Consider the following 24599-nt stretch of genomic DNA (forward strand, 5'->3'; position numbering starts at 1 on the left):
TTCCCTGTATGAGCTAGGAAAGAGACCTCATGAACTTATAGATCAGAAGTTCCAATAATATGAGATTAATTTGCTACTCATTAACCAAATTAATCAATATTCGTTGACTGTGGGTACACTCTACTAAAGATCCACGACTGCACTCTTCTCACCGTATATATATTTTTGTGTTCATGGATATAGACCAACGATAGCAAGTTCATCCTTCACGAGTGTTCATAACACTAGTCGGGCCGAATTACCGTTTTACCCCTGGGATACCTCTATCTCCTTAAGTATGAGTGCTTCTCTAATGAAAAATATGTATATGGTCCAACAATTAAACAGAAACCCCTCTTAGACTAGTGAGAGGGTAGGACCCTTTGTTCAAGTCCCAGAGACACCACTTAAGGAAACATTCATCTACTTACCCTAAAGTCTGGAAGGAGTGAAATCATTTTATATTATTATGTTCCCAGCTCTTCACTCGGTCCTGATCCAAAAATGGTAGGCTTATTAAGTCGAAAAACTGAGCACTCTCACCCATACAGATTAAAGGATAACTCCTCGTGAGCAGGAGTTCATAATACACTTAAGATTAAGACTAAGTCACCTAAGTCATCCTATTGAAATAGAAACCTATCTAGTTAATAGTGTTATATCTAGTGGTTACTATTTCACGGTCCGATCTTATGCAAACTCATTGCATAGGATACCCCCACTCGCACATGTTGGATCATTGCGTTTGATAAGTGGGTCGTATCCATAGTATCACCACAATAAGGTACCCAGCCTTATCCCTATACAATAGATCCTTTAGACTATATCTTGAGCATTGATCCCTGTATGTCTCCACATGCAGTTTAAGACTCATCCGACAACCTAAGATGTTAGTTTATTGGATTTTTAGGGTTATTAAGACAAAATAGAATACAACACAATCAATAACACTTATTGAAATAACATCAATACCTCTTTATTTATGAGGGCCAATTATTTACATTTACTATCTACAAGTTTTAGGGCGTAAAACCCAACAGTAAGAAGGCAGTCTTGACATCTAGTTGATTTAATTCAAGGTTATTCTAAGAAACCACTGGTAATAGAAGTCTGATAGAGGTTTCTTTAACCATTGGTGAGAAAGTTCCTGTGTAATCAATGCCCTCTCTATGTGTAAATCCCTTAGCCACTAGTCTAGCCTTATATCTAGGCTTCTAATAATTAGTAACATCCTCTTTCAACTTATAGATCCATTTGGATGCTATTGGCTTGCATCTTTTAGGAAGAGAAGTTAGGGTCCACGTATCATTCACACTTAGTGATTTCATTTACTCACTCATAGCTTCTATCCAACTTCTAGCTTCAAGGCAGCTTACTGTCTCTTCAAATGTTGTTGGTTCTTGGTCACTTGGAACCATAGTAGCATTAAGAACTAGGTTCACATCGTTAGTAGTGTACCTAGATAGAGAAACAATCACCCTTCTCTATCTATTCCTATCTGATGAGTATTGACTCAAATTAGGTTGAGCTTCAATATTTTTAACTTACTCCCTTGTTATAACCTCTTCCTCTTCTAATTCACTTTGAGGGTTATATTGTGTAGGTGAATTTTTAGGATTCTCCAACTCAATTCTAGGGATTTCTTGAGAATTTCAATTGCCACTTCTTCCCTTTGCATAAATATGTCCTTCTCTTGGAAAGTGACATCTCCGCTGATTATGAATCTCTTTTCAATAGAATGCCACATTTTAAAACCCTTCACACCGTCTGTGAACCTTACAAACATACATTTGACAGCCCTAGATTTATGTTTCCTTTGGTTTTGATGTATGTATCCAATACATCCAAATATCCTTAGGTTTTCTAAGTTAGGTGGATGTTTGGATCACTTCTCCTCAGGAGTTAGGAAGTCTAGGGATGTATGTAGGCATCTATTTAGGGTGAACATTGTATAGGCAGCAACTTCAGCCCAATATTTTTTTATTTAAAATGGCATCATACAGTAGGTATCTAACTCTTTCCATGATTGTTTTATTTAGAATCTCAGCCACTTCATTTTGTTGAGGTGTAAATCTCACAGTTTTATGTCTAGTTATCTCATCCTCTCTATAATATTGGTTAAATTCCTCATTACAAAATTACAGTCCATTATCTATCCTTAGGTATCTAATCTTCTTAGATGTTTGCTTTTCTATCATGAGTTTTCATTTGTTAATTTTTTCAAAAACTTGATCTTTAGTTTTAAGGAAGTAAACTCAACTTTTTCTTGAAAAGTCATCATTAAATGATAGGAGATTCCTTGAGCCACTTAGGCTTGGAGTAGGGGTTGGCCCTTAAAGGTCAAAATGTATGTAGTCTAGTATTTTCTTTGTAGTATGTCGAGCTTTAGTGAAACTGTGCTTAGTTGCTTTGTCCATCACACAATGCTCACAAAAAGTAAGCTGATCACTGATGCCTTTTGGTAGAATGCCCTGTTTAGATAGAGCTTCCAACCCCTTTGCACTAATATGGGAAATCCTCTTGTGCCAAACATCAGCCTCTATTAGTTCATTGGAAGTTAAGTATAGGAGGACCCTACTACAATTTCAACTCCTCTAACCACATATAGGTCATTAACTTCTCTTTAACTAGAACCAACTAAGAGTCTTTGATGACTTCAAATGTTTCTCCCTTTCCTCTATATTCACACCCGATTGCATCTAGCATTCCCAAAGAGATCAAGTTTCTCTTGAGAAGTGGCATAGTTCTAACATTTATTAGGAGTTTCACAATTCCATCTCTTAATTTCAATGATAGCGATCCAATCCCAACTATTGTGTAAGCGTTGTTGCTTCCCATGTAGACCATTTCTCCATCAATCTCCTTGTAGGTGTTGAACCAAGGTCTAATAGGAATTATATGATAGTTGCATTCGGAGTCCAAGACTCAATCATGTATTCCAAGAGGGTTAATATGATTGGCCTTGTCTTGTGTTGAGGTTAATGCATCAGAATACACATAAGACCCTTCAACTATTAAAGCTTTAGGCTGCTTTTCCTTAACTTCCTTCTCTTTCTCTTGATTCTTCCTTTCAAGAATGAAGCAATCCTTGATTAGGTGATCTTTCTTCTTACAATATTTGCATTTTAGCTTTTATTTGGGCTTATTTTCTCCATTAGATTGTTTTTTTCCACTCTTCCATTGATTTGGCTTTGAGTTTCCCTTCACAAATAGCCCTTAACCACTAGGCTATTCTTTCTTCACATACTGTAGCTCATTTTCTTTTATTCTCAGGATTGTAATAATGGGGTATGTGGTTATGGATTCTATTCTATACTTCAATGCATTTTTCATTTCTTTGTATGAATTTGGTAGGGAGTTAAGAAGCACATAGGCTTCATTGTCATCATCCAATGTCTCTCCCCTATGTTCTTGAATTCATAGACAATCTTCTTAAATTCATCAAGATTGTCAGTAAGTGATCTAGATAAGTCCATCTTGAATGTAAAGAACTTATCCCTTAGGTACATCTTGTTTGGAAGATCGTTCATGGCAAATAACTCTTCTAATTTAGTCTAACTCTTATAGGCAGTCTCTTGATCTAAAACTGGCCTCAAAATATCGTCATTGAGATTTAAAACTAACGCACTATAGGCTGCCAACTCCCAATCTTCTCTTTCTTGCGCTATAACTATGTTGGGAAGTGTTGATGGATCTAGAAGGGCCTTGTATGCTTTTTGCTGATCGAGAGTTGCTTTGATTTTGGCCTTTCATAGGCTAAAATCACCCTTTCCATCAAATTTTTCAATTTCAAACCTTACTACTACCATGAATGTTCTGAAATTTGAATATTGATTCTCCAAGAACTGCTTTCTTTATAATCTTTATACTTTGAACTTTTATTTTGTTTTGCGGGCCCAAAATTGAAAGAAAAACACATCTAAAAGTGGAAGAGGTAGGTGTCATGTGTGGTTATTAGGCTACCATATTGCTCAAGGAGTTTTTGCATGTTAAGATGAGACAATTTTTCAGATAGGATTAGAATTCATTTTCAAACATAAATGTAAAAATCTCTCTCTTGCTTGATTTTGCTCTCTCCCTCTCTTTTTTTAGTTGTTTCTATTGAGTTTTGTAAGGAGAAACTGTGAATCACTCATACACAAATGAAGAAAAACGAAGGAGAAGAAGAAGATGACATAAGAATGTACGTGATTCGGCCAAGTAAAGCCTACACCCACAAGGAGGAAAAACATTTATTAGAAGGCTACAAGAATGAAGATATGTTCTTTCTTTACAGATTTACTACTATATCTACTTTTACAGCTTAGATCTGTACATATATAGGTTGATATAGTACAATAGTTTGTCATTTGTTGAAAAAGAGTCGTTGTAGTCAGAGTATTCTTCAGAACCGTTGATTATTGCTTTTATTCCTTTCTCTTCGCATTATACACAAAGAAATTGATTGAATTTCTTGGTGTCGCAAATTTGATTGCAGAAAGACTATTATTAAAACAGACATAAAAGTGGATAAGAATATGAAGTGACTTTGTGTATATGGAGAACATGTGCTGTGCCACTTTCCTAAATGCGCAGTGTGCCCCATGCATTTGGAAATTCCATAAACCACCAAAAGTTTCTCTTTTACATTTTAAATTCCTTTCAAATTAAATATATATGTAACCTTTTTTAAATTTGTGTGTTGTTGCTACTTTCAAAAGTTGATAAAAACAAAAAACATTAAGTTATACAATTCTTTTAGTGGTGATATCTACACTAAACTAAACACAACAATAAAATATATAGTTTATGTTTACACTCTCAACCGACGGTCGAATAAACATAATGAAAAAGTAAAGAGAACAAAACATATATTTAAAGCCTACATCAAATTGAGGGGCCTTTTTTTTAATGTTAAAAAACATGTAGGGTTAGAGAAAGATTCAAACATATAAAACTGCTTCGTCGGAGAGTTATATTATTTAAATTAGTTGAGTTATTTTTAAGTTGATAATCTTGATTTTATGATCTCTTTTAAATAAAGATCACTTATTTAGGTGGTATAGACTAGTGTATATAATGTAATCACACAATTTTATTTTTTTAATAATATGTAGAATTTGTCGAATTTTTAATCTTAAAATCAATAGTACAAATTTTAAATTTTTTATATTGAGGCCCTTTGTTTTAAAACATTTCTAATAATTAATCATGCACTTTAGCCAAAGCTTTCTCCTTTTACAAGTGCTTTTCACAAAGGACCTTGAGGTCCTTGAACGTAACTTTTCTTTTAATTAAACATTATAGTTTTGAGACAGGAGAGTGCGCATTTCAGTCGTAGTAAAATATTTTTTTATCATGCCCAAACAAATGAAACCAACTTTAAAATATATAGTAATTTTAAGGTGAAATACATAGTTTTTCTACCATCAATTTTTTTTTTTCACAAATTTTAATTTGACTTTTCTAATTTTTTTAAAACAAAATATGACGAAGAAATGAGATAAGTAGGTGTACCATGATATTTTGACTAGGTTGACACATCCATAGCATCGCCTTTAAATTTTTTTAATACGACATCACAAAACAATGGTTTGAATTTTGAACTTAAGACTTCCACGGAGACAAATATACAAATGTGTCTTAACCAATATATGATCTATATACTAAGGTTAGCTCTAAAATGATTAGTCCTTTTTTCAGTACAACAAATAAGAGGTATGAAAATTTAAATTTTTTTTACCTCAAAAAAAATATTACATATAATTACTATTCAGCTATATTCATGTTAGTTATAGTCAATGTGCTTGCACTATTAATTGAAAAGTTAAAGTCCTAAACTTTCATATAATTAACAATTTAGTTCCTAAATTTTGACTTGTAACAATTTAGTCCCTATATTTTAAATTTTGTAACAATTTAGTCCACGTGAATTTTAATATGTAACAATCTAGTCCTTAAATTTTAAAATTTGTAACAACTTAATCCCTTTGTAGAAATTAATGTTAAGGTTTAATGAGATTTCATGCATAAATAACCCGTTAAACTAATTAGAGATTTAATATTTTTACAAAATATAAAGCTTACATCATAAAATATTAAAATTTGATATCTAATTTTGAAAAAAAAAATTATGTTAGGGACTAAATTGTTACAATGTCGAAAATACAAATAATAAATAATTACATACTAAAATTCAAGAACTAAATTGTTACTTTCATAAAAACGGGTATCAAAAAGTGTTTTTTAATCTAATTGAAAAGATTAAAGTGGATATGACAAGTAGTTTGGTAGAATGAGAAAGGATGTTACCTGCTTATTAACGTTAGAGAATTTTCCAACTATTTAGAATCTATACCAGACGCACTCCAATAAATACATATTTGACTATCATTTATATTGGGGTGCTTTTTTCTTATTTTTCTATATTATTTTAAAATTTTCAATTTAATCGTTAAATGTTTCTACTATCTTTCAATTATATTTTTTCTATTTTTCAAATATTAAAATTTGATAACAAAAACTTCCATGACACAATATTGGGTAATTAAATTAGCTAATGAAAATTTAGGGGAAATTTTATGGTTTCCCAAGACAAGAAAAGTTGAAAATTTTGTCAACTTGAACAACACTCAAAACATGTGTTAATTTAACATTTTAAATTAAAATGAAACCTTTTAATGTCATGAATTAAATTGAGAAAACACTCCAATGATTTAGTTCATCTTCATATATTTTTTAATAACTATTAAAAAAAAGTTTATTGTATCATTTGATTCTAATAGTTATGTTTATATACGTATGAAATGAAATAAATGGTTATTTGAATATTAATATATAACATGATAATTTAACACTAAATAGAACACGCTAATCAAATTGACAAATGATGATTTGACACGATCTTAGCTTATCAACCACCTTTATATGCTTCATATCTTTTTATCACAACTCCATATATTGAACTATCACCGATTTAATCAATCAATTTATCATGTTAAATCTTTAAATAAAGATACTACATAACATCTTGCTCGAAGGACTGAAATTGACCATCGAATACCAAATATTTCATGTAAATACATTCTAGTTTCTGACAAATCATAAATTAAAAAAATGTAAACAATGGAATTTTTAATTAGGAAAAAAATACATAAAAGAATATTAAAAGAAAAGGGGCCCTAGCTGTATTAGTATTATTTTTCCATTATCACTACTAAAGATGAACACACACACACACAAGAGATCAGAACCAAATAACTGAGAAAAGGTTCTTTCCTTAGTATTTTGAGATATAAGATTTGACAAATAGCAATGTGGGCCATATTACTTTGCAACAAAGTCCTAGTGATTAAATTTAAAATAAAAAATAAAAAAAACAAAGAAACAGATGTTGATTGATTCTGGTGGGCTGTTCCAAATTTAAATTAGTCATAAAGTAGAACCAAAGAAAAGAAGATATTTGGAATATATGTTAGTTGTTACAAGGTTTAAAATATCCTTATCGATATCAAAAATGATAATATTGTGGTCTCAATTTTACAAAAATATTGATAAAAATATCAACAAAATGTGGATATCGATACTTAATTTTGAAAAAGTTATAAAATCAAAATAATCAAAACAGTATTTAAATTAGTAAATAAGACATTATAAGTTTTTTTTTCAACATTTAAAATAGTAAAACTACACGTGCAACGTTAAATCTGGTTGTTTTAATTAAAATTTTTAAAATATGTTAATTTTTTAGCATTTAATGAATAAATAATATATATGCTTGTTTTAAATTTTAATTACTACGATATTTAAAAGTTAGATAATATAACAATTTTATTTGCTTATGAATAGATCATCATATTATTGTAATGAGATTTAATATTTCATGGACTATCTGCGTGATTTACATAAAAGAGGAACAACCCAAAGTTTTTCCTTTGTTAATCACAATAGCAATTTCATTACGCACGAACTTGCTATACATGCTCATAGACATCGATTATGTTAATTTATCTGAAAGATCACTCACCCACCACAAGTGGATTCCCTTCTAGAAATTTATCATTGTTTTTCCTAATTTGTTGTATCTTGTTTGTTTTTGTCAACAACAATATTAGTAATAATGTAAAAAATTTTACTTAATGTTTTGATATTATCATTACTTCCATATAAAAATTCTTCTACATCGTATGAAAATAAAAATTGTACTCATAATTAATTTATCAAATAAATATGTTAGCATTTTCATATTTTAATATAATAATATAGCAATTCTTATTTTTATGCTATCACATATTTTTCATTACAGTCACTCTCATACACAAAAGGAATATGTATCCGCAAATATATATGTGTGTGTGAAATCTTATAGTTTTAATTCAAAATAATTAAATAGTGATAGTTTTTGTTTTAAGAGTACTTATGTTATAGATACATGTAATTTAGACCTTGTTTTTATAAAAGATATTATGAGTTACATTTAAATTGTTTAAAAGAAAAAAAATCATTCTATGACTCTTTTCTTCATAGATTATGAAATCTTAAATTTATAATTTTTTTTATTTAAATTAAAGAAGTTTGTCCTTGTTATTTTCATAAAATAAGTTTTGTTTATTTAAACCTTTTCAAATGGTTCGTTAAAAACATTTTTTTTTGTTTGAAAAAAGATAGTCCTATTTATCACTATTATTAAATGTAAGAATAATTTATGTAGTAATTATTTATTTATTTTTTTTTTTGTTTCAAAGATTTTGTTGGTTTTATAAATTATAAAAAAAAAACATTTTTAGAAGGAACATAATCTTGTTATTATTAAAAAAAAAATTACCACACTTTTTTATATTTAAAATATTAAAATAGATACGTTACTTATAATTTTTAAAGTAAAATATTAAATCCTTTTTACGCCACAAATCTCAAAATTCTAATCTTTAATATTTATGTCAATATTTTATAAGTTAAATTTTTTTTATCGTGTTTATTAAATTTAAGAATAACGGGGTAGTTAATTTTTTTATTTCAAATATTTTGTTTATTCTATCAAATTATGCAAATATATATATATAATTAAGGGAACAAAACCTTGTTATTATATATATACCAACAATTTCAATTTTGGGTTATATTTAAAATAGTAAAGTAGATACTTCATTTATAAACAAAACATTAAACACTTTTTTTTTCAATTTCAATATCTATATCAATATTTTATGGTTATGAAAAAACCTATTTTTTACCGTTATTATTTTTAAATGAATCTCCTTATTTTGAAGACTATTCTATTTCATTCATTAATTCAAAAGAGGTTAACAAAGAATTTTAACTTAAATTATATTAGTTATATTCATAGTTTATGATGTGATAAAATAAAATACCAGAAAAATTAAAACCAATTTTTACCTAATATCTCACTATTATTCTCTCAGTATCTCCCTCCCCTAGTTTTCTTAAATCTAGCTCCTCTCTCAATTTCCTCAGACATTTAGAAAATAAAACCTCATGTGGATTTAGAAAAAAATAAAGTGGGCTAAAGAAGTAGTTACCTTTTTTTTTTTTAATATTCTTAACCTTTCCTCCATATCTCCTTATTCCCTAATTTTCTCAATTTAACTTCTTTAGATTTCTCCACTATTATCATATCACGATGTCCTTCTAGAGAATATATTTTTTATTTTAGAAAAAAAATATCTGGAATATTCTCAACTCCTCCTTCATATCATCCTCTTCCCTAAATTTCACAAGTTAATCTCATCTCTCAAATTTTCTCATCATTCTCACGTTTTTCTCTATTAAAATAAAACTCTTTAAATTAAATTCTAAACTTAAACTCCTAACGTGAATTAAAAGAAAATAAGTATATCGATGATAACTTGATAATGTTTTTGTGGGATGCTAAGAAAAAAATGTAGGGAAGAAAACACATATAATTATACACAAAAACTATGAAACAAAAAATTATACAAAAGAAAAAAGAAGATGAACAAAGTGTTCATAAACAAATGTAAATCCAAATAAAAGAAATTCTAAAATTCTAAAAAAAATTGTAAAATATTTTGCATAAGTGATAAATTGAAGTAAACACAAAGAAAAATTGTAGTTAACATAAAGGACTTACAATTTTTTTTATAATTCTTGTTCCGGGATGTTAAGAAAAAAAATGTAGGGAAAAGAACATATACAATAATACATCATTTAAAAAAAAATGGTGTTTACAAACAAATACAAATCAAAGTAAAAGAAAATCAAAATTTCCTACAAAGAAAATAAATAAAGAAAAACAAAGGTAGGATGATTGTTTTTTTTTTTTTTTTTCTTCTGAAAATTGCGTAGAAGAAAAAGATAAATGGTCCATTAATATAGAAAGATATTTGATAAGTTGTCTCCTTTGCAAATATTTTAGCGAAAGGGTATCATTCATGAGAAGAGAAGATGTTATAACTAACTACAAAAGAGAGTATAATCAGAATACATTTAAAAATCAAGGGCAAAATAGGAAGGTGAAAATTCTCCTACTTACCCTCTTTTAATATAGAATAGATAGATTTAATTACAAATTTGATCTCTATTATTTGGAAAAAGTAAGAATTTAGTCCCTATAATTTTAAATTTTAAACTTTAATTCTTATTGTTTGATAAAATCTCACAAATAGTCTCTATAATTTGATAAAATCCGTATACATAGTCCCTATGGACTATAACGAGGGTTTTATCAATCTATTAAATTCTAACTTTCTTCAAATTATATAAAAAAAAATTGCAATTTAACCGTATATATATTATTCTCATATTAGTTATATTTCATTGCTTATTTTTTCTGTTTCTGATACATTTTCTTAGGATATAATAGGAACCTTCACTTTTCATATTGAAGTCGAAGGGACCAGTAGAAATATCAATCGATGAAAATTTAATACCATGGTTGTTAATTACTCTCAGTATCAAAGTTTTTCTTTTTCTTTAGTACCCTTTGAATCAAAGTTGATCAAATCTCTTTTACTGCATAAAAGTTTCCTCTTTTCCCTTTACCCAATAATCTAAATCAAAAAATTAAGAAACCCCATTGATGAATTGACCAAAAACTTCATGAAAATTAAAGCATATACAACTTTTTCCCACTTCATTTATTCCATTTTTATTCCCTTCTTCTCAAGGCTTTACTAAATAAATTACAAAACCCTCCATCATCTACTTCATATATATATATATATATATATATATATATATATATAAGAGATAAGAAGAAACTTTGGTTAATGAATTATTAGTTTAAACTCTTTAAAAGCTGAAGAAAAAAGGGGAAATTTTGGATTAAGCATTAAGGAAGAGATTGAAATCTTTGAAGAGAGGATGCCTCTGACACACAAGAATATCTTCAAAGGCTGGGGACTGTTCTAAGTTTTTATGCTTTGTTTTTCTCTCTCTTCTCTTCTTTTCTCTTTCCTTTCTTAATTTTTGTTATATATATCAAGCTTTTGTGTCTTCAAAAATGGCTACCGTACTTCATAGAACTACGTTCGGTTCTATCGTTTATTCGTATTTCCTACGTTGTTTTGGAAATTCCCATAATCATAACAGTAATCTTCATCTCCATCATCATCATCACAAAAGCTTCAATCATATCTTCTTCAATAACATGCCAAAGCCAAAACCTCTTTCCTTGCAGGTAATTGTTTTATTTTTGTTTCTATGTATCTTCTCAACTTTTGGTCATGAATGCTTCTGGGTCTTGAGTATGATGAGAGTGGTATGAATGTGTTAATCTAGTTGAGATGTTCGAGTGTACTTACTGATTCAGCCTTCATCATTTAGTTTCTTTGTTAAAGAAAATGTGCCTTCTCTTTTTTAGGACAAAGATTGATAAAGTTCGTTTTTTTTTTCCTTTCCTTTTTTCCCTCAAAACTGGAAAAAAAAAAGTTGGTCTTTATTTGATGGGCTTTTGAGATTTTCTATCTTTTACATGTTTCTTGGCTTTTTTGTGTCAAATTTTCATGTGGGAGTTCTTTTAACTTTTTAAAAATCACAATTTTAAGTTTGGAAGGTGGAATTGACCAAGGATTTTGAACTATATTCCAGGAGTTCAAATACATGACATTCTATTCTAAAATCATAGTAAATTGCCAATCAATTTTTCAAAAGCTTAAGTTGATGGACTGTAGTAAATTTAATTATATTAATATTTTAACATGTTTAGATGGAGAGGCTATCCATTTGGTCTTGGAGTGTGATGAGGGTACTATAGGTAATGTCAACCTAATTAAAATATCCTGGTGCACCTCCTAATCCCTCTCTCCATTCATATTTTGTTTAAAGAAAAATATTTAACATGTTTAAAGAACAAGAGATGAACAAAAAAGGGTTTTTATTGAAGCCCTTAATAATGGATGTGAGAATCTTGTAGATGTGGAAAAGAAACTACAATTTGCTAGAACTTTACTTTTTCTTAATTCCCTTGGCTTCTCCATTAACCCCTTTTGTGAAATTTTTTTAATTTTTTTTTAATTAGATCAGCAAAAGGAACAAAGGTATAATAATAATAATATCATAAGAGAATCTATATCCTATTTCTATCAATTACTGATATTTGTATTTGCTTTTACAGACTGTTGAATTAAAAGTCAGGATGTGCTGCACTGGTTGTGAAAGGGTCGTTAAAGATGCGATCTACAAACTTAGAGGTACCAAAAGAAATTTAAAAAGTCCACCTTTTTTTAGGGTTTTGTAAAGTTCAAAAGAAAAAAAAAATATATATATATATATATATTATTAGGGTTTGTGTTGTTATGAGTAGGAGTTGACTCGGTTGAGGTGAACTTAGAGCTAGAGAAGGTGACGGTGATTGGGTATGTCGACCGAAACAAGGTACTAAAGGTGGTTCGTAGGGCCGGGAAGAGGGCAGAGTTCTGGCCATATCCAGAGCCACCATTGTACTTTACATCAGCAACGGATTACTTTAAAGATACAACCCATGAGTTCAAAGAGAGCTATAACTATTATAGACATGGATATAATGTTGGGGAGAAGCACGGAACGATTCCGATGTCTCATCGTGGTGATGACAAAGTGAGTAACATGTTCAATGATGACAATGTCAATGCTTGTCATGTCATGTAAATATATAATTAGATATGAATGTGAGCCCTAGCTTAAAAAAATGGGGCTTAAGTCAATGTACGTGCTTTGTATATCTTGGAATATGAAAGGGTTGATGATCTCTCTTGTTGTTTCTAAGTGATCTGCACAATGTGTAAAATGCAGTTTAATTAATTGTTCCTTTGTTTTTCCTTTTATTTCTGGGCTTGAATTTATATTATAAGCAAGTTTGTGTTTACCAAATTTCCAAGTGTAGGTTTTGTGATATTTTAGGGTATAGCTTTAGCTTCTTTTTAACTCTTTCCTATAATTGAATGTGGTATTCTTTTCGGATATATATTGTTTGATGGTTGAAAAATTCAAATAAAGATATATATTGTTTGATGGTGAATGAAGAGAGTTGAGATTTTGCATGAAATAAAAGGTAAAAGCTCGTTTGATTTTGATTTTCAAATAGAGATGTGAACGCGGGATTGATTGTTTAAACATTCAAGAAAGCAAATAACTTAGGCTAGCTTTTCCATCTCTTTGTATATACTAAACTTGGGAGAGGACCATGCTTGTAATTGTGGATAAACACAATATTGAAGCTCAACCTACTAGCAAGGAAATGGGCTTTTCTAGGCCCAATGGAATGTGTCCAACCAAGTGTAATTTTTTCACATGGGTTTTCCTTGGCATAAATATTTGAAAATTTGCCAACTAAAGTATTAATAAATATAGTAACATACAAAAAAAAGTGTTCTAAAAAACTATTATTGATAGGCCATATCGCTAATAGGAGTATATAGAATCTATGATAGATTTTGTTATATTTACAATTCTTTAAAGATGTTACTATACATTTAATTAATAGCTCTAAAAGTACTAAAAATTACAATTATCCTTAATAATAGAGTCTTATGAGTTACGATATAATAGTTATAAGAATTATCCAACTTAGTTTGAGGTTCTAATTGATTCGAACTCCCAAAGTCAAGGGGGAATAAATTGAAAATCAAAGGAGTCTTAATACAACCGAAAAATCAGACTCTTCTTCCCTTTGAGCTACCTAAACCAAATTGGTGTATGTTGTGCAAAAACCAAAATGAAACAGCGGATTATATATTTATACACTAAATCTCTATGGAACAAAGTAAGTCTTGCAACACATATTCCTTTGCCTCTTTCTTTGATCGATCTGATATCCCATTTCTTATCTCTATCAAAGAAAAGACAGAATCATGTTCTAAGGAACAATTTCATTGGTGTGATTCTATGGTACATTTGGCTCGAGCGCAATAACAAAATTTTCAAAGATGTTGCCAAGAATCAAGCTCTTTTATGGGAGGACATCATCACTAATGGCTAATTCGTGCACTAAATCTAAGTTATTTTGTAATTATAATACTTTTACTATCTCTCAATTGCGAAAATTTTCTCTAACTTCTCAATGAAGCTCTACATATGTTTTCTTTTCCAAACTGAAAAAAGAGAGAAAAATAAAAGATCTTGTGAGAGGTCAAGAAACTCCGTTTATACATGTGTGTATAAGCACGTTTATACATTAATTAACATATGTGACTTTTATACATGTTTATATAAGCATGTAATGCATTAGTCAAAACTATGTTTTTCATTTGTTAAATTCAAGATGAAGAACCGAAATAGATATTTTTTTAAAATTCAAGACTAAAATAAACATTTTAGAAATTAAATTATAAAAAAAAACAAATTTAAAAGTTTAGAAACTATATATATAGACAAATTTTAAAAGTAGTTTCAAAATGAAATGAGATTATTGGGCTATATATTAAATGGGTCGTCTAAAGTGGTGTAATTAAATTTAGTGCACTACGGGAAGAAAAAGCTTGTGAGATCAGGGTACGAGGATCAAATCAAGGGAGAAAACCATTTAAAAACAAAATATTCATATGTTTAGTTACATGTTCTCAAAAAGTTTTTTTTTTTTTTTTTCCTAACATACATAAACATGTTTGATTTACTCAAATTTACTCAAAATCTTTCTAGGAATGTCGAATGATGGATAAACACAATGAAATGAAATAACTTCAAATTTGCATTTAAAACACTATGATTGACAAGTCGTCGATGGATTGATTGCCGAATTGGACAGTGGTGGTCGAACAGAGGTAGCCAATGATTGTCGGCAGTAGTTTCTTACAACGGCCATTGAAAGTGTAGTGTGAGGGTATTTAAGTCATTCATATATCATAAAAATTTGGAAATAAATCCCAATTAAACACTCAAGAACACATCCTACAATATGAATTCAAGGGTTTCTATCAAGATAACTTATTTCTCAAATCTTTTTAACGTTGTCAAAACATGATATATTATTGTTTATTACTTGCAATCTCACTAAACATATTTACTGATTTATTGTCAAATTTACACAATATCTAATATGTTTGATCAAGAGGCTAATACATGAAGGAAAAGACAAGAATAAACATATATTTTCACTTTATTTATATAACGTTTTTTTTTTTTTTCCCTTTTGTAAATAAACAGTCAAAGACTATATAGCTGGAAAGTACCCAATAGTGACATTTGATTCCACCCTTTGTGATCCTCTTGTTGAATTCCACTCCTGAAAGAACTCCAACGCAAGTCGAAACACAGTTCCAAGTCCAAGCACCACAATGACTCCTGTTCTTCAAAGTTTCAATAACAATAAAAACCTCGACACAAAACTAGAAGTATAGCTCGATCGACGAAAACATACCGATGATGATATTTACGGGCAATGCGGAAACACCGAGGGTGATGGATATAAGAATATCCAGTAGCAGACCCCCTATGAGGATGGCAAAAGCCAGCCAAAGTGGACTGAAGCAGTGCTGCTGCATCAATAATTATGAACAAGGTTTCATGTTTTCTTTTACTACAAATGAAACAAGCATTTCATCGGGAAACTGAAAGTCTTACTACCCTTTGGGGATCTTGAGTTCTGTAGGTTGGATCAATCCTCCAAATCCAGTAGTTGGTCTGTGCTTATCAAATAAAGAATAACCAAAGTTCAGGTCATTTCGATGCGATATCCATCCATTAGGATCATAAGTTCAATGCTAAAATATACAATTCTAAACTACAATTCTCATGGATCAATAGTTTGAATAATTTATAGGTAGTAACAATACAAAGAACAGGAAACTTGTCTTTCGACCAAAATATAGCACAATAATTTTCGCGCCCCCGTATTTAGTTTAGTTTATGAGTTTGGTTTTGTTCGTATATGGTTTAGTGGGGGAGTGACTCTTTGCCATTTTACAGGTCTCCTCTTTCTTAACATTTCTAGTTCACCTAGAAGAGGAAGAATTGTGAATGATGAACCAACAGTTTTCCTCACCCGTAAGTTTTAGAACTCAAGACACAGTCGTACAATCTATAGAATAGATCCTATTCAAGTATGGTAGTAGTTGTCCTTGCCTATAATTCTTATTTTATTTCATTTCAATTCTAGTAACACGAGTTCAATACGCTGGACGCATCATTTAGAAATATTTACTATTCTACTTCAGAAAGCCTTTCAAAATAAAGGGAACACTCAGAAGCAAAGATTACAAATGAAAATGTCATGTCATGATCACTTTTTTCCTAATGTGGGAAAAGAAAGTAAGAAATGGTAGCAAACGCAAACTAAAACATGATCTTGATCATTAACTAATAACATTAAAACCGTAGACAGGACAAAAATACTGATTCAATATTCATTGAGGCATTTCATTTTATAAGTTCACAATCATCACACCAAGAGTTACAGAGTACCTACACCATGATGTGATTGTGGAGGTGATACATTTGCCGCTACAACCCTGAAAAGCTTAGCAAAATTACATTTTCAAAATGTCCCAAAAGGACGAAACGATATGAGTGTGTCAAGTTAATGAAAGTCATCCTTCCAAATAGCAACTTACTGGCATATCTCACATCTGTTTGATCCTTTAGTACGAAACCAAGTATCTATGCAAGTCCGATGAGCTTTTGCGAGACCGCCTCGACAATTACATCCAAGTTCTATCAAGACTTCCTCCTTCTCTTGCTGACAAATTCTGAATAACAGAACTCAGGCTTAATGTCCTCAACTTCCGTTACAACACATTAACCAGATACTTGAAGCCAATGGTAATTGTGGACATACTCCACTACAATGCAGATTACATGGAAAGACAACAGTGTTTGAAAAAATATTATCTACAATGCACAAAAATAGGGCTTTAACCTTTTCTCTTTAGTCTTTAGTACAACAAATGAGCAGTAGAGACTTGAACTTCCGACCTCGAGGGAAGAAGTAAATGTCGTAACCATTGAGCTATACTCATGTTTGCAATTTTAATCTTACTACGACAATGTACAGACAAATTAAATATATTCCTTCAACTTAAGCTTTTAGATTTTGTCGAACTCTCCTCTCCAACAAAGTCATTTCCTCCCCCCAATTTATACAAATAGATCACATATTTGATTCATGGCCTAACCTTATCGATTTAGTGGTGATTTAACAAACCGCATAAAGTACCAATTTTCGACAAGCAAACTTGGGAGTCTATGTAATGTTTCTTGGATGACCAACGATGAAGGAGGAACTAACTAAAAGGTGATGTCAAAATGAACAAGCAGAAATGAACAGAACAATTGGATGAGCATTTTTTCATGAAAGAGTAGCAATTCAAATGTACCTGCACTGCTCATCAGAGCTAGAAGTGGTGGACAATAGCTCCTTTTTTGGGGAAACTTCACAAGGCAATAATCCCTCTTGAGAGCAAAGAGTCCCAACACCAGGAACCTCAGAAATTGGTTTAGATTCCCCTGTGGAAACAACAATTGTTAATAGTGTATTATCATCACCATCTCTTGTAGAGAGCTCTAACGCCGATGATGATGGCTGAGCAACCCTCTGCTTCTCAAGGTCACCGTCATTGTTCTGATTGGCACCGGTATTGGCCTTTACATCATTTGAATGGCAATCCGACATATCGAAAGGTTCATTCAAATTTCAAACTCCACAAACTTGAATCAATAGAACAACAAAAGTCTTTGACTAACATTCCTGAGCATCATCTATTCATCCATTTGCTCAATTTTCTCTCACACCCTAAATTGATTAGAAAATATCTGCAACTCAGTGTTCATCCCACATCACCAATAAAGAGAAACAAACCCACCAACAAATTGAAGCATAATTTCCACCTACCAAATTTATTTTCAGTCCCAAACAAACGACTAAGACACAAAATAAACAAAATACATTGAAACGATTGCATTACATATCGCAATTGAACTAAAAAACCACAAACGAGACTCAATCTACAAAACCCACCAACAAAATTAAACAAAAATCCCATCCAAGCAAACAAACGATTGAGACAGAGAAAAAAACCCATTGAAGCAATTACATTACACACAGCAAACGAGGTTAAGAGAGCAATAGTAGCAAAAATCGAGAACAAGAGCGAATAGAATCAAAAGGGGTCGTACCTGGGGAGACTCAGATTTGAAGGATTGAAGATTCTACTGTTGAAGCAGTAGAAATATAGGTGAAATAAGAGAAAGGAATAGGGAAAATTTGAACCCCTTTTTCCCTTTTTTTAGGTGAGAATTGAAAAGCAAAGAAAAAATGGGTTCTGAAATTACGTAATTTATGAGAAGAGTATATGAATCCACGTTATTTTTGTAGGCTTTCAACAAACACAAGGATATTGCTTTAGCAACTGAGGCGCCAAATCTCACTCCCACATCGAAAGACACCCTCCAAGATCACCCCTTTTTTCCAAACAAAAATTTAAATTACAAAATTAAAATAATTAAAATAATAAAAAAGACAAATGACAACTTTCTTCTTGAATTATTCCTATCAAATATTCTTCCTTCTAAAAAAAAATTTGTGTTCATTGGGTTTGAAATTGTTATTCTTTTTCTTCCACTTAGTTTCAAATTATTATTATTTATTAGAATAACTCTATGTTTTTTATTTTAAAAAAATAACCCATTTTGTTATTTTTCTTTAATTTTTTTTAATGCATTTAAATTGATGCCAAAAAGGGAAAGGAATTCAAATCAAATATTGACCTATAAAAATAAGAGAACAAAGTCATCGGTAGCTTTGAATTTTCTTTTTTCTTTTTCTTATTTTTAATCAATGATCAAATTATATAATATCTTGTGATGGGACAAATGGTCAATTAGTTTCAACTCACAAAACTTAGTCCTCTCTCTTAAGTCTCTTCACTTTTTGTGTTTCAAAAAGAAAATAATTTTTTTTCTTTTCTCAATCAGAACTTTTTCTTGATATTTAAAAATTCATGTGTATGATGATGTTATATATACTTAACTCGACTAGTAGTTAAATATTATAATGTTTGGTTTCAATCAACATTAGAAGCTTAAACGAGATTAAAGTAATCTCTTTTTTTCGCCTCTATTGATTTTATCCCTCTTGAATAATAACATTGTAAAAAAAAAAAAAAAAAAAAGACAACCCCATATCTCAAATCTTTGTGATTTCATCTACTTAAATGAAGTCTTGAATTTCTATGGCTGATCTTGTAAATCCTTCATCATTTGGTCTTGAGGAGCATTTGTTGTAGTAATTTCCTCCTCCACCAACACTTTTGAAGCACAGCTCTCCATCTCTTTGTTCTTTCCCCATAGTAAAATGTAGAGTCCAATTATCACAATGATTGATCCCAACAAGCTGTTTCATTAATCAAGATTAATTTGAACATCATGACATTAACAAATGATTGGAAGTAATTTTGAAAATATATAAATCACTATTATTGTGTTAAAAACACGTTAAAACATATCTTAAATCATTCAAAATCAAGTTTTAAAAAGTAAATTACAACCCAAATATTTAAATTATCATTTGAAAATCAATTTTAATGAACTATTTATAAATAAATAAAATCAATCTTAATCAAGGTATGTTAGAGAGGGTTTTTGGAATAGTTAAGATTACTCACAAACATGTCTTAATCACATTTAAAATCAATATAATGATTTACATTTTTTAAATGTTATTTTCATGTCATCAAAGTTAATTTTGGTAGATTTTAAACCTAATATAGATGATTTTTAGCCATTTTCAAATCACTTTCCAAATACGTCATTAATATTGTCTTTTTTCTCTCTCTTTTTTTTTTTTGGAAGAAATGGAAAATTATAATAGATTAGAAGCTTTTTAATTACCTTCCGAGAAATAGTGGCTCGTGGAAGATTGGGATGTCGAACATGGCTGCCATAATTTGAACTAGCGGGCTAAACGCTGCTGTAAATACTGGCCCTCTCTTCTTAACGCACCATGACATTCCCACAAAGCATATCCCTGACCCGATCATCCCCTACATTCAAGACATACTCATTTCTTTATTTTAATCAAATGTATAAACACTAGGTCTATTTATGAGTTTCTTTATTTTCTTATTTTCACAAAATACAAAACAAATTTTCAATTAAGAAAAACTTGAAAATTAAAAATTTTACTATCTACCGTTATGAATTCAAATGTTTTTAGATTAAAAAAATGAAAACATCTCAAAGTAAGGTGAAAAAATAAGTAAACTTTCAAGTACTAAATTGTTATTGATTGGGGAGTAAGAATTTGACACCTGTTTTTTTCTTTTTGTTTTTTTAGAAAGAATAAAAAAGTCTCACCCTCTTCATTCCTCCTTTAGTAAGATATTTTTTGCTGCCCTAGGTTTTTGGTGGATAAAAGCACCCTAAAATAATTCGAAACTTATGTTATAATTAATTTAAGTTCGGTTTGATAATCTTTTTGTTCTTTGTTTTTATTTTTTAAAATTAAATTTATATCGTCTATATTTTCCACCACATCTTTTTTAAATACAATGGTTGAATTCATAATCAAATTTAAAAAATAAAAACAAATTTTTGAAAGCTACTTGCTTTTAATTTTTAAAATTTGACTTGTTTTTTAAATTATTAGTAAAAAAATAGATAATAAATGAAGAAATTTAAAGGTGGAAATAATGTTGATAGATTTAATTTTAAAAACAAAAACAAAAAATAAAATGATCCAAAAGACCTTAATTAACCTATAATCCATTAATTCTAAAAAAAAAAAAAAAAAAAAAAAAACTTGCAGCCAATTTTTTTTCTTGAAAAAAAAAAAAGAAAAAACTTGTATTTTTTATATGATGATCAAAACATCAAATACCTTGCTTACCGTGTACAAAACAGTGAGAATTTGAATCTTTCCAGTAAGAGCCCATGCAGAGAGCTTTGCGCCGGTGGAGAGGCTCAATATGGCGGATTGGACGGCACCGAAGCCGGACATGATGGCGGTGCTCGAGTACTGATACGGATATCTCTTTCCGATGTTTGATTGCAATAGAAACCACGACGACCACAATAGAGTTCCGGCCACCAGAGCAATGCACCCCACCGTCCAACTCTCCGTCGTCTTTTTTAGCTTCGCATCGCCAACGTGTGCAGTGGCATATGAAGCATTCGCCAATGTTGGGCCTCTGTACGTCGTCAATAGCACCGCACCTGAGATGCACACCACCGTCCCGATCACCTTCGCTTTTCCACTGCTACTTTTCAACTTCACTGTCTCCGACCTGTTTGACGAAAATTTCTTAACCTTCATTTCAACCTCTTTCATAACTATTTAGTTTTTATTTTTTGTAATTAGCTCTTTATTTATTATTATTTTTTAAAAAAAAACTCAAGTTAGGTTTTAAACTAAAGAAGAATAGTTTTCAAAAAGCTGTTATCTTAGAAAGATTTGAAAACTAAGGTACAAAATAAAAAAGACCAAATATAATTTTTAAAATTCAAATGATTATAAAATGAAGTTTAAGATGAGGTTTTGAAGCTAAAATTTTTCTTTGAATGAAGAACTTTTTTTAAGGAAAAAAAAACCTCACACAACGGTTAACTAACTTAAATATAGTTCAATCTGACGTATTAGCAACTAAGGTATTTGAGAGGGGAGCTGGACATTTAAGCTTCAGAGTTAAGTAAAGAGTATGAGAATCTGAGAAGCATGAAGTAAAGAAGAAAAAAAAAATATGTGTTCTGGGTCCATGTTCAAAAGGCTGCTGAAAAAGTGAGAAAAGCGAGTTTGAAGTACTGATGAAATCCACGAGTTTTTCAAACGAGTTCAAATTTGACAAATTCACGGGTAAACAGGCTTCAACATTTAAGTCAAATTTTGAAGGGTCTGTTTGAAATGGCTTTATAAAAGTTTGAAAACAGAGGTTGATAACTCATTTGAAACAGACTCAGAAAACTATTCCCAGCATTTTCGAGATCCGAAAAGAAAATTATCTCCGTCCTTCCTTCTCCGATCCTCCTCGGAAACTAGTGAAGCGACATTGGAGTGAGAATGAAAAAGATTCAACTAACCCAAATGGAAGAGCAAGTAGAAAAGTAACCACAGGGACTATGTTTACAAATGCACAAGCGAAAGTAGCAGAGGTGTGTTGAATTCCCAGAAGAAAGCAGTATTGAGTTAATGAAGCCCTGAATTAAGAACACAAATAACAAAATTAATCAACAAAGAAACCAAAAACAAAACAGCTAATTGAGGTTTGAAGTTTTAAACTTACCCAACAATGGCGCTGAAGAACAAATAACAGAGGATTCGAATAGAGAGATTAGCTCTCCCATCTCTGAAAACCCCAAGAAAAACAGAGCAAAGGCAAAATTCATAAACCTCACAAGATCAAAAGGCAAAGAAGATGAAATAAAAAGTGGGTATTTGAAGAGATTACTTTTCACAGAAGTAGGCAATTGGGGCCAAGGAAATGGCAGCAATGGAGAGACGGTAAGTGATGAGAACCAAATGGTTCATTCCATGATCAAGAACTGTCTCGAGCAGAATATTCACAATGGCGAAAGCAAAATCTATGGCTACCATCGCCATCAATGGTTTGAAATCCTCTAAACCCTTCATTCTAAACAAACCCATAACTCCAAAAATTGTCCAACTTTTTCTCTTCACAGAAATTGATCAAAGGAAGGTCTTGAAGAAAAGAAAACAGCTCTCTGTTTTTTTTTTTCTTTTAGTTTCTTGCTCTGTTCTTCTTTTAGAGAGAGAGAGGAGAGTGAGGATGAAATTAAATAGAGTGATGGCAATGGAGGAAGGGGGGCTGATGAGCCTGTGGAATAAGTGGGCACAAAGCAAGATTAAAATTCCTTTAAATCACATCAATGGCTTTAAGCAACTACAACTTTCATATTTGTTTATTATTATAAAAAATATATATATTATTTATTTTATTCAATTTATTCTCTCCTCCCTCACTTTCCTCTGTTGAGTGACAAAATAATTAATAATAATAAAAAAAAAGTAAAATTATTATACACTTAGTTTTTATACTTTGTGATTGAGTCCATTAGGGTTTTAAGATAATGAGTAGAGTTATGAATTCGAAGTTAACATATTGAAATTAGAAATTTTATATTTATGGTACGGAGTTGTATATAGGAAGTTTCTCAATAAATATCTAAATGAGAGGAAAATAAGAGATGAATTTCTTTGATAAATTTGTAAACTTTAATAGTGTTTGACGGATGTTTTCAATTTTATGCTATTTATATGTATATACACACATATATATATAAATTGACATGATATCAATATTATTAGCTAGTCTAGTGGTAAATTTGTCTTATAGTCCCCTTTAGACTCAGGTCAAGTCTCACTCCTTATATTTATTTTTTCAAATTATTTTTATTGAATTATAAAGTCCTTCGTCAACAAAATTTCTGGATCTGCCACTGACGATGAACACTATTGAAGTTGATGAAGTTGAGTTTTTTAATACTGACTTTCTTGTAAAGTCGATGGTACCAAACACCCCTTAATAGATTTCTAAATTTTGAATTTTGTGGCTAATATGTTATTGACATTTTCATAATTTTTAAAAATTAGTTGATCTATTTGATGTAAAATTGACCTATATGCCTTGTAAAACTTCAGATTTTCAATTTTAAGTTATGTGAAATGTGTTAAAACTATTGATACAAAATTGAGAGTTTAGAGATATACTAAATGCAAAGATTGAAAGTTTAATGACTTATCGTAGTATAAAGCTCGTAGATTTGTTGGGAAAAAAAAAGTTAAAAAAATAGAAATCCATTAGTTTATTTTTTTTCCTTGGAATTGAAGGATTATGATCATATCATTATTTGGCTACAATTAATTAACCATTAACCAACTAAATTATCCCACAATACAATCACAAATCATTGAGAAAAAAACATTTATCCTCTTTTGAGTAAGGTTAGGGTTGCATCCTAGTGTAATCCAATTCCATTATAATAGAGCATGAGTTTCCCATTTATTATTTTTTTCAACAAAAAGAACAAAAAGCTTTAATTTGTATTATAATTTTCTTCAACCATACATGTAAAATGAAAGGCATATATACAAAGCTACAAAATTAGCTTTTTCTAAGGGGTGGTGGAGAAGAGAAGTCTGATATATTATTTGATCTCTCTAGTTTTTGGTCTGGCTAAGTTAATATACCTCCAAATTTATATTTAAACATATTTAAAATTATATCTATTATGCAAAG

At 30.2% G+C, this 24599-nt stretch overlaps 3 protein-coding genes across 7 annotated transcripts; 1 reads left to right on the forward strand and 2 right to left on the reverse strand.

The window, feature by feature from the left end:
* The first annotated feature begins 11190 nt into the window (after window positions 1-11190).
* LOC120067904 (heavy metal-associated isoprenylated plant protein 30-like) lies at window positions 11191-13262 on the forward strand. Of its 2 annotated transcripts, XM_039019526.1 has the most exons (4): window positions 11502-11617; window positions 12146-12193; window positions 12554-12629; window positions 12743-13262. In XM_039019526.1, exons 3-4 carry the CDS (start codon window positions 12575-12577, stop codon window positions 13063-13065), a joined length of 378 nt encoding a protein of 125 aa, XP_038875454.1. In that variant the 5' UTR covers window positions 11502-11617; window positions 12146-12193; window positions 12554-12574; the 3' UTR covers window positions 13066-13262. The 2 variants fall into 2 exon arrangements, with proteins under 2 accessions (XP_038875453.1, XP_038875454.1); XM_039019525.1 differs by lacking the exon at window positions 12146-12193 and having other exon boundaries at window positions 11191-11617; window positions 12743-13259.
* A 2118-nt stretch (window positions 13263-15380) lies between these two features.
* On the reverse strand, window positions 15381-18920 carry LOC120067793 (E3 ubiquitin-protein ligase MARCHF2). Of its 4 annotated transcripts, none has more exons than XM_039019379.1 (7): window positions 18526-18920; window positions 17727-18142; window positions 16965-17099; window positions 16820-16862; window positions 15979-16035; window positions 15773-15887; window positions 15381-15701 (listed from the first exon to the last, which is right to left on the reverse strand). In XM_039019379.1, exons 2-7 carry the CDS (start codon window positions 18020-18022, stop codon window positions 15559-15561), a joined length of 789 nt encoding a protein of 262 aa, XP_038875307.1. In that variant the 5' UTR covers window positions 18023-18142; window positions 18526-18920; the 3' UTR covers window positions 15381-15558. The 4 variants fall into 4 exon arrangements, with proteins under 4 accessions (XP_038875307.1, XP_038875306.1, XP_038875309.1 ...); XM_039019378.1 differs by having other exon boundaries at window positions 15773-15890; window positions 18526-18912; XM_039019381.1 differs by having other exon boundaries at window positions 15381-15696; window positions 18526-18901.
* Window positions 18921-19127: 207 nt separating this feature from the next.
* LOC120067792 (WAT1-related protein At3g30340-like) lies at window positions 19128-23154 on the reverse strand. The gene is made up of 6 exons (XM_039019377.1): window positions 22791-23154; window positions 22626-22688; window positions 22423-22539; window positions 21236-21632; window positions 20239-20390; window positions 19128-19741 (listed from the first exon to the last, which is right to left on the reverse strand). The coding sequence occupies exons 1-6, from the start codon at window positions 22985-22987 to the stop codon at window positions 19579-19581; spliced, it is 1089 nt and encodes a 362-aa protein (XP_038875305.1). The 5' UTR covers window positions 22988-23154; the 3' UTR covers window positions 19128-19578.
* Window positions 23155-24599: the final 1445 nt, after the last annotated feature.

Source organism: Benincasa hispida, chromosome 12 (assembly GCF_009727055.1).
Source record: "Benincasa hispida cultivar B227 chromosome 12, ASM972705v1, whole genome shotgun sequence".
Lineage (NCBI taxonomy): Eukaryota > Viridiplantae > Streptophyta > Magnoliopsida > Cucurbitales > Cucurbitaceae > Benincasa > Benincasa hispida.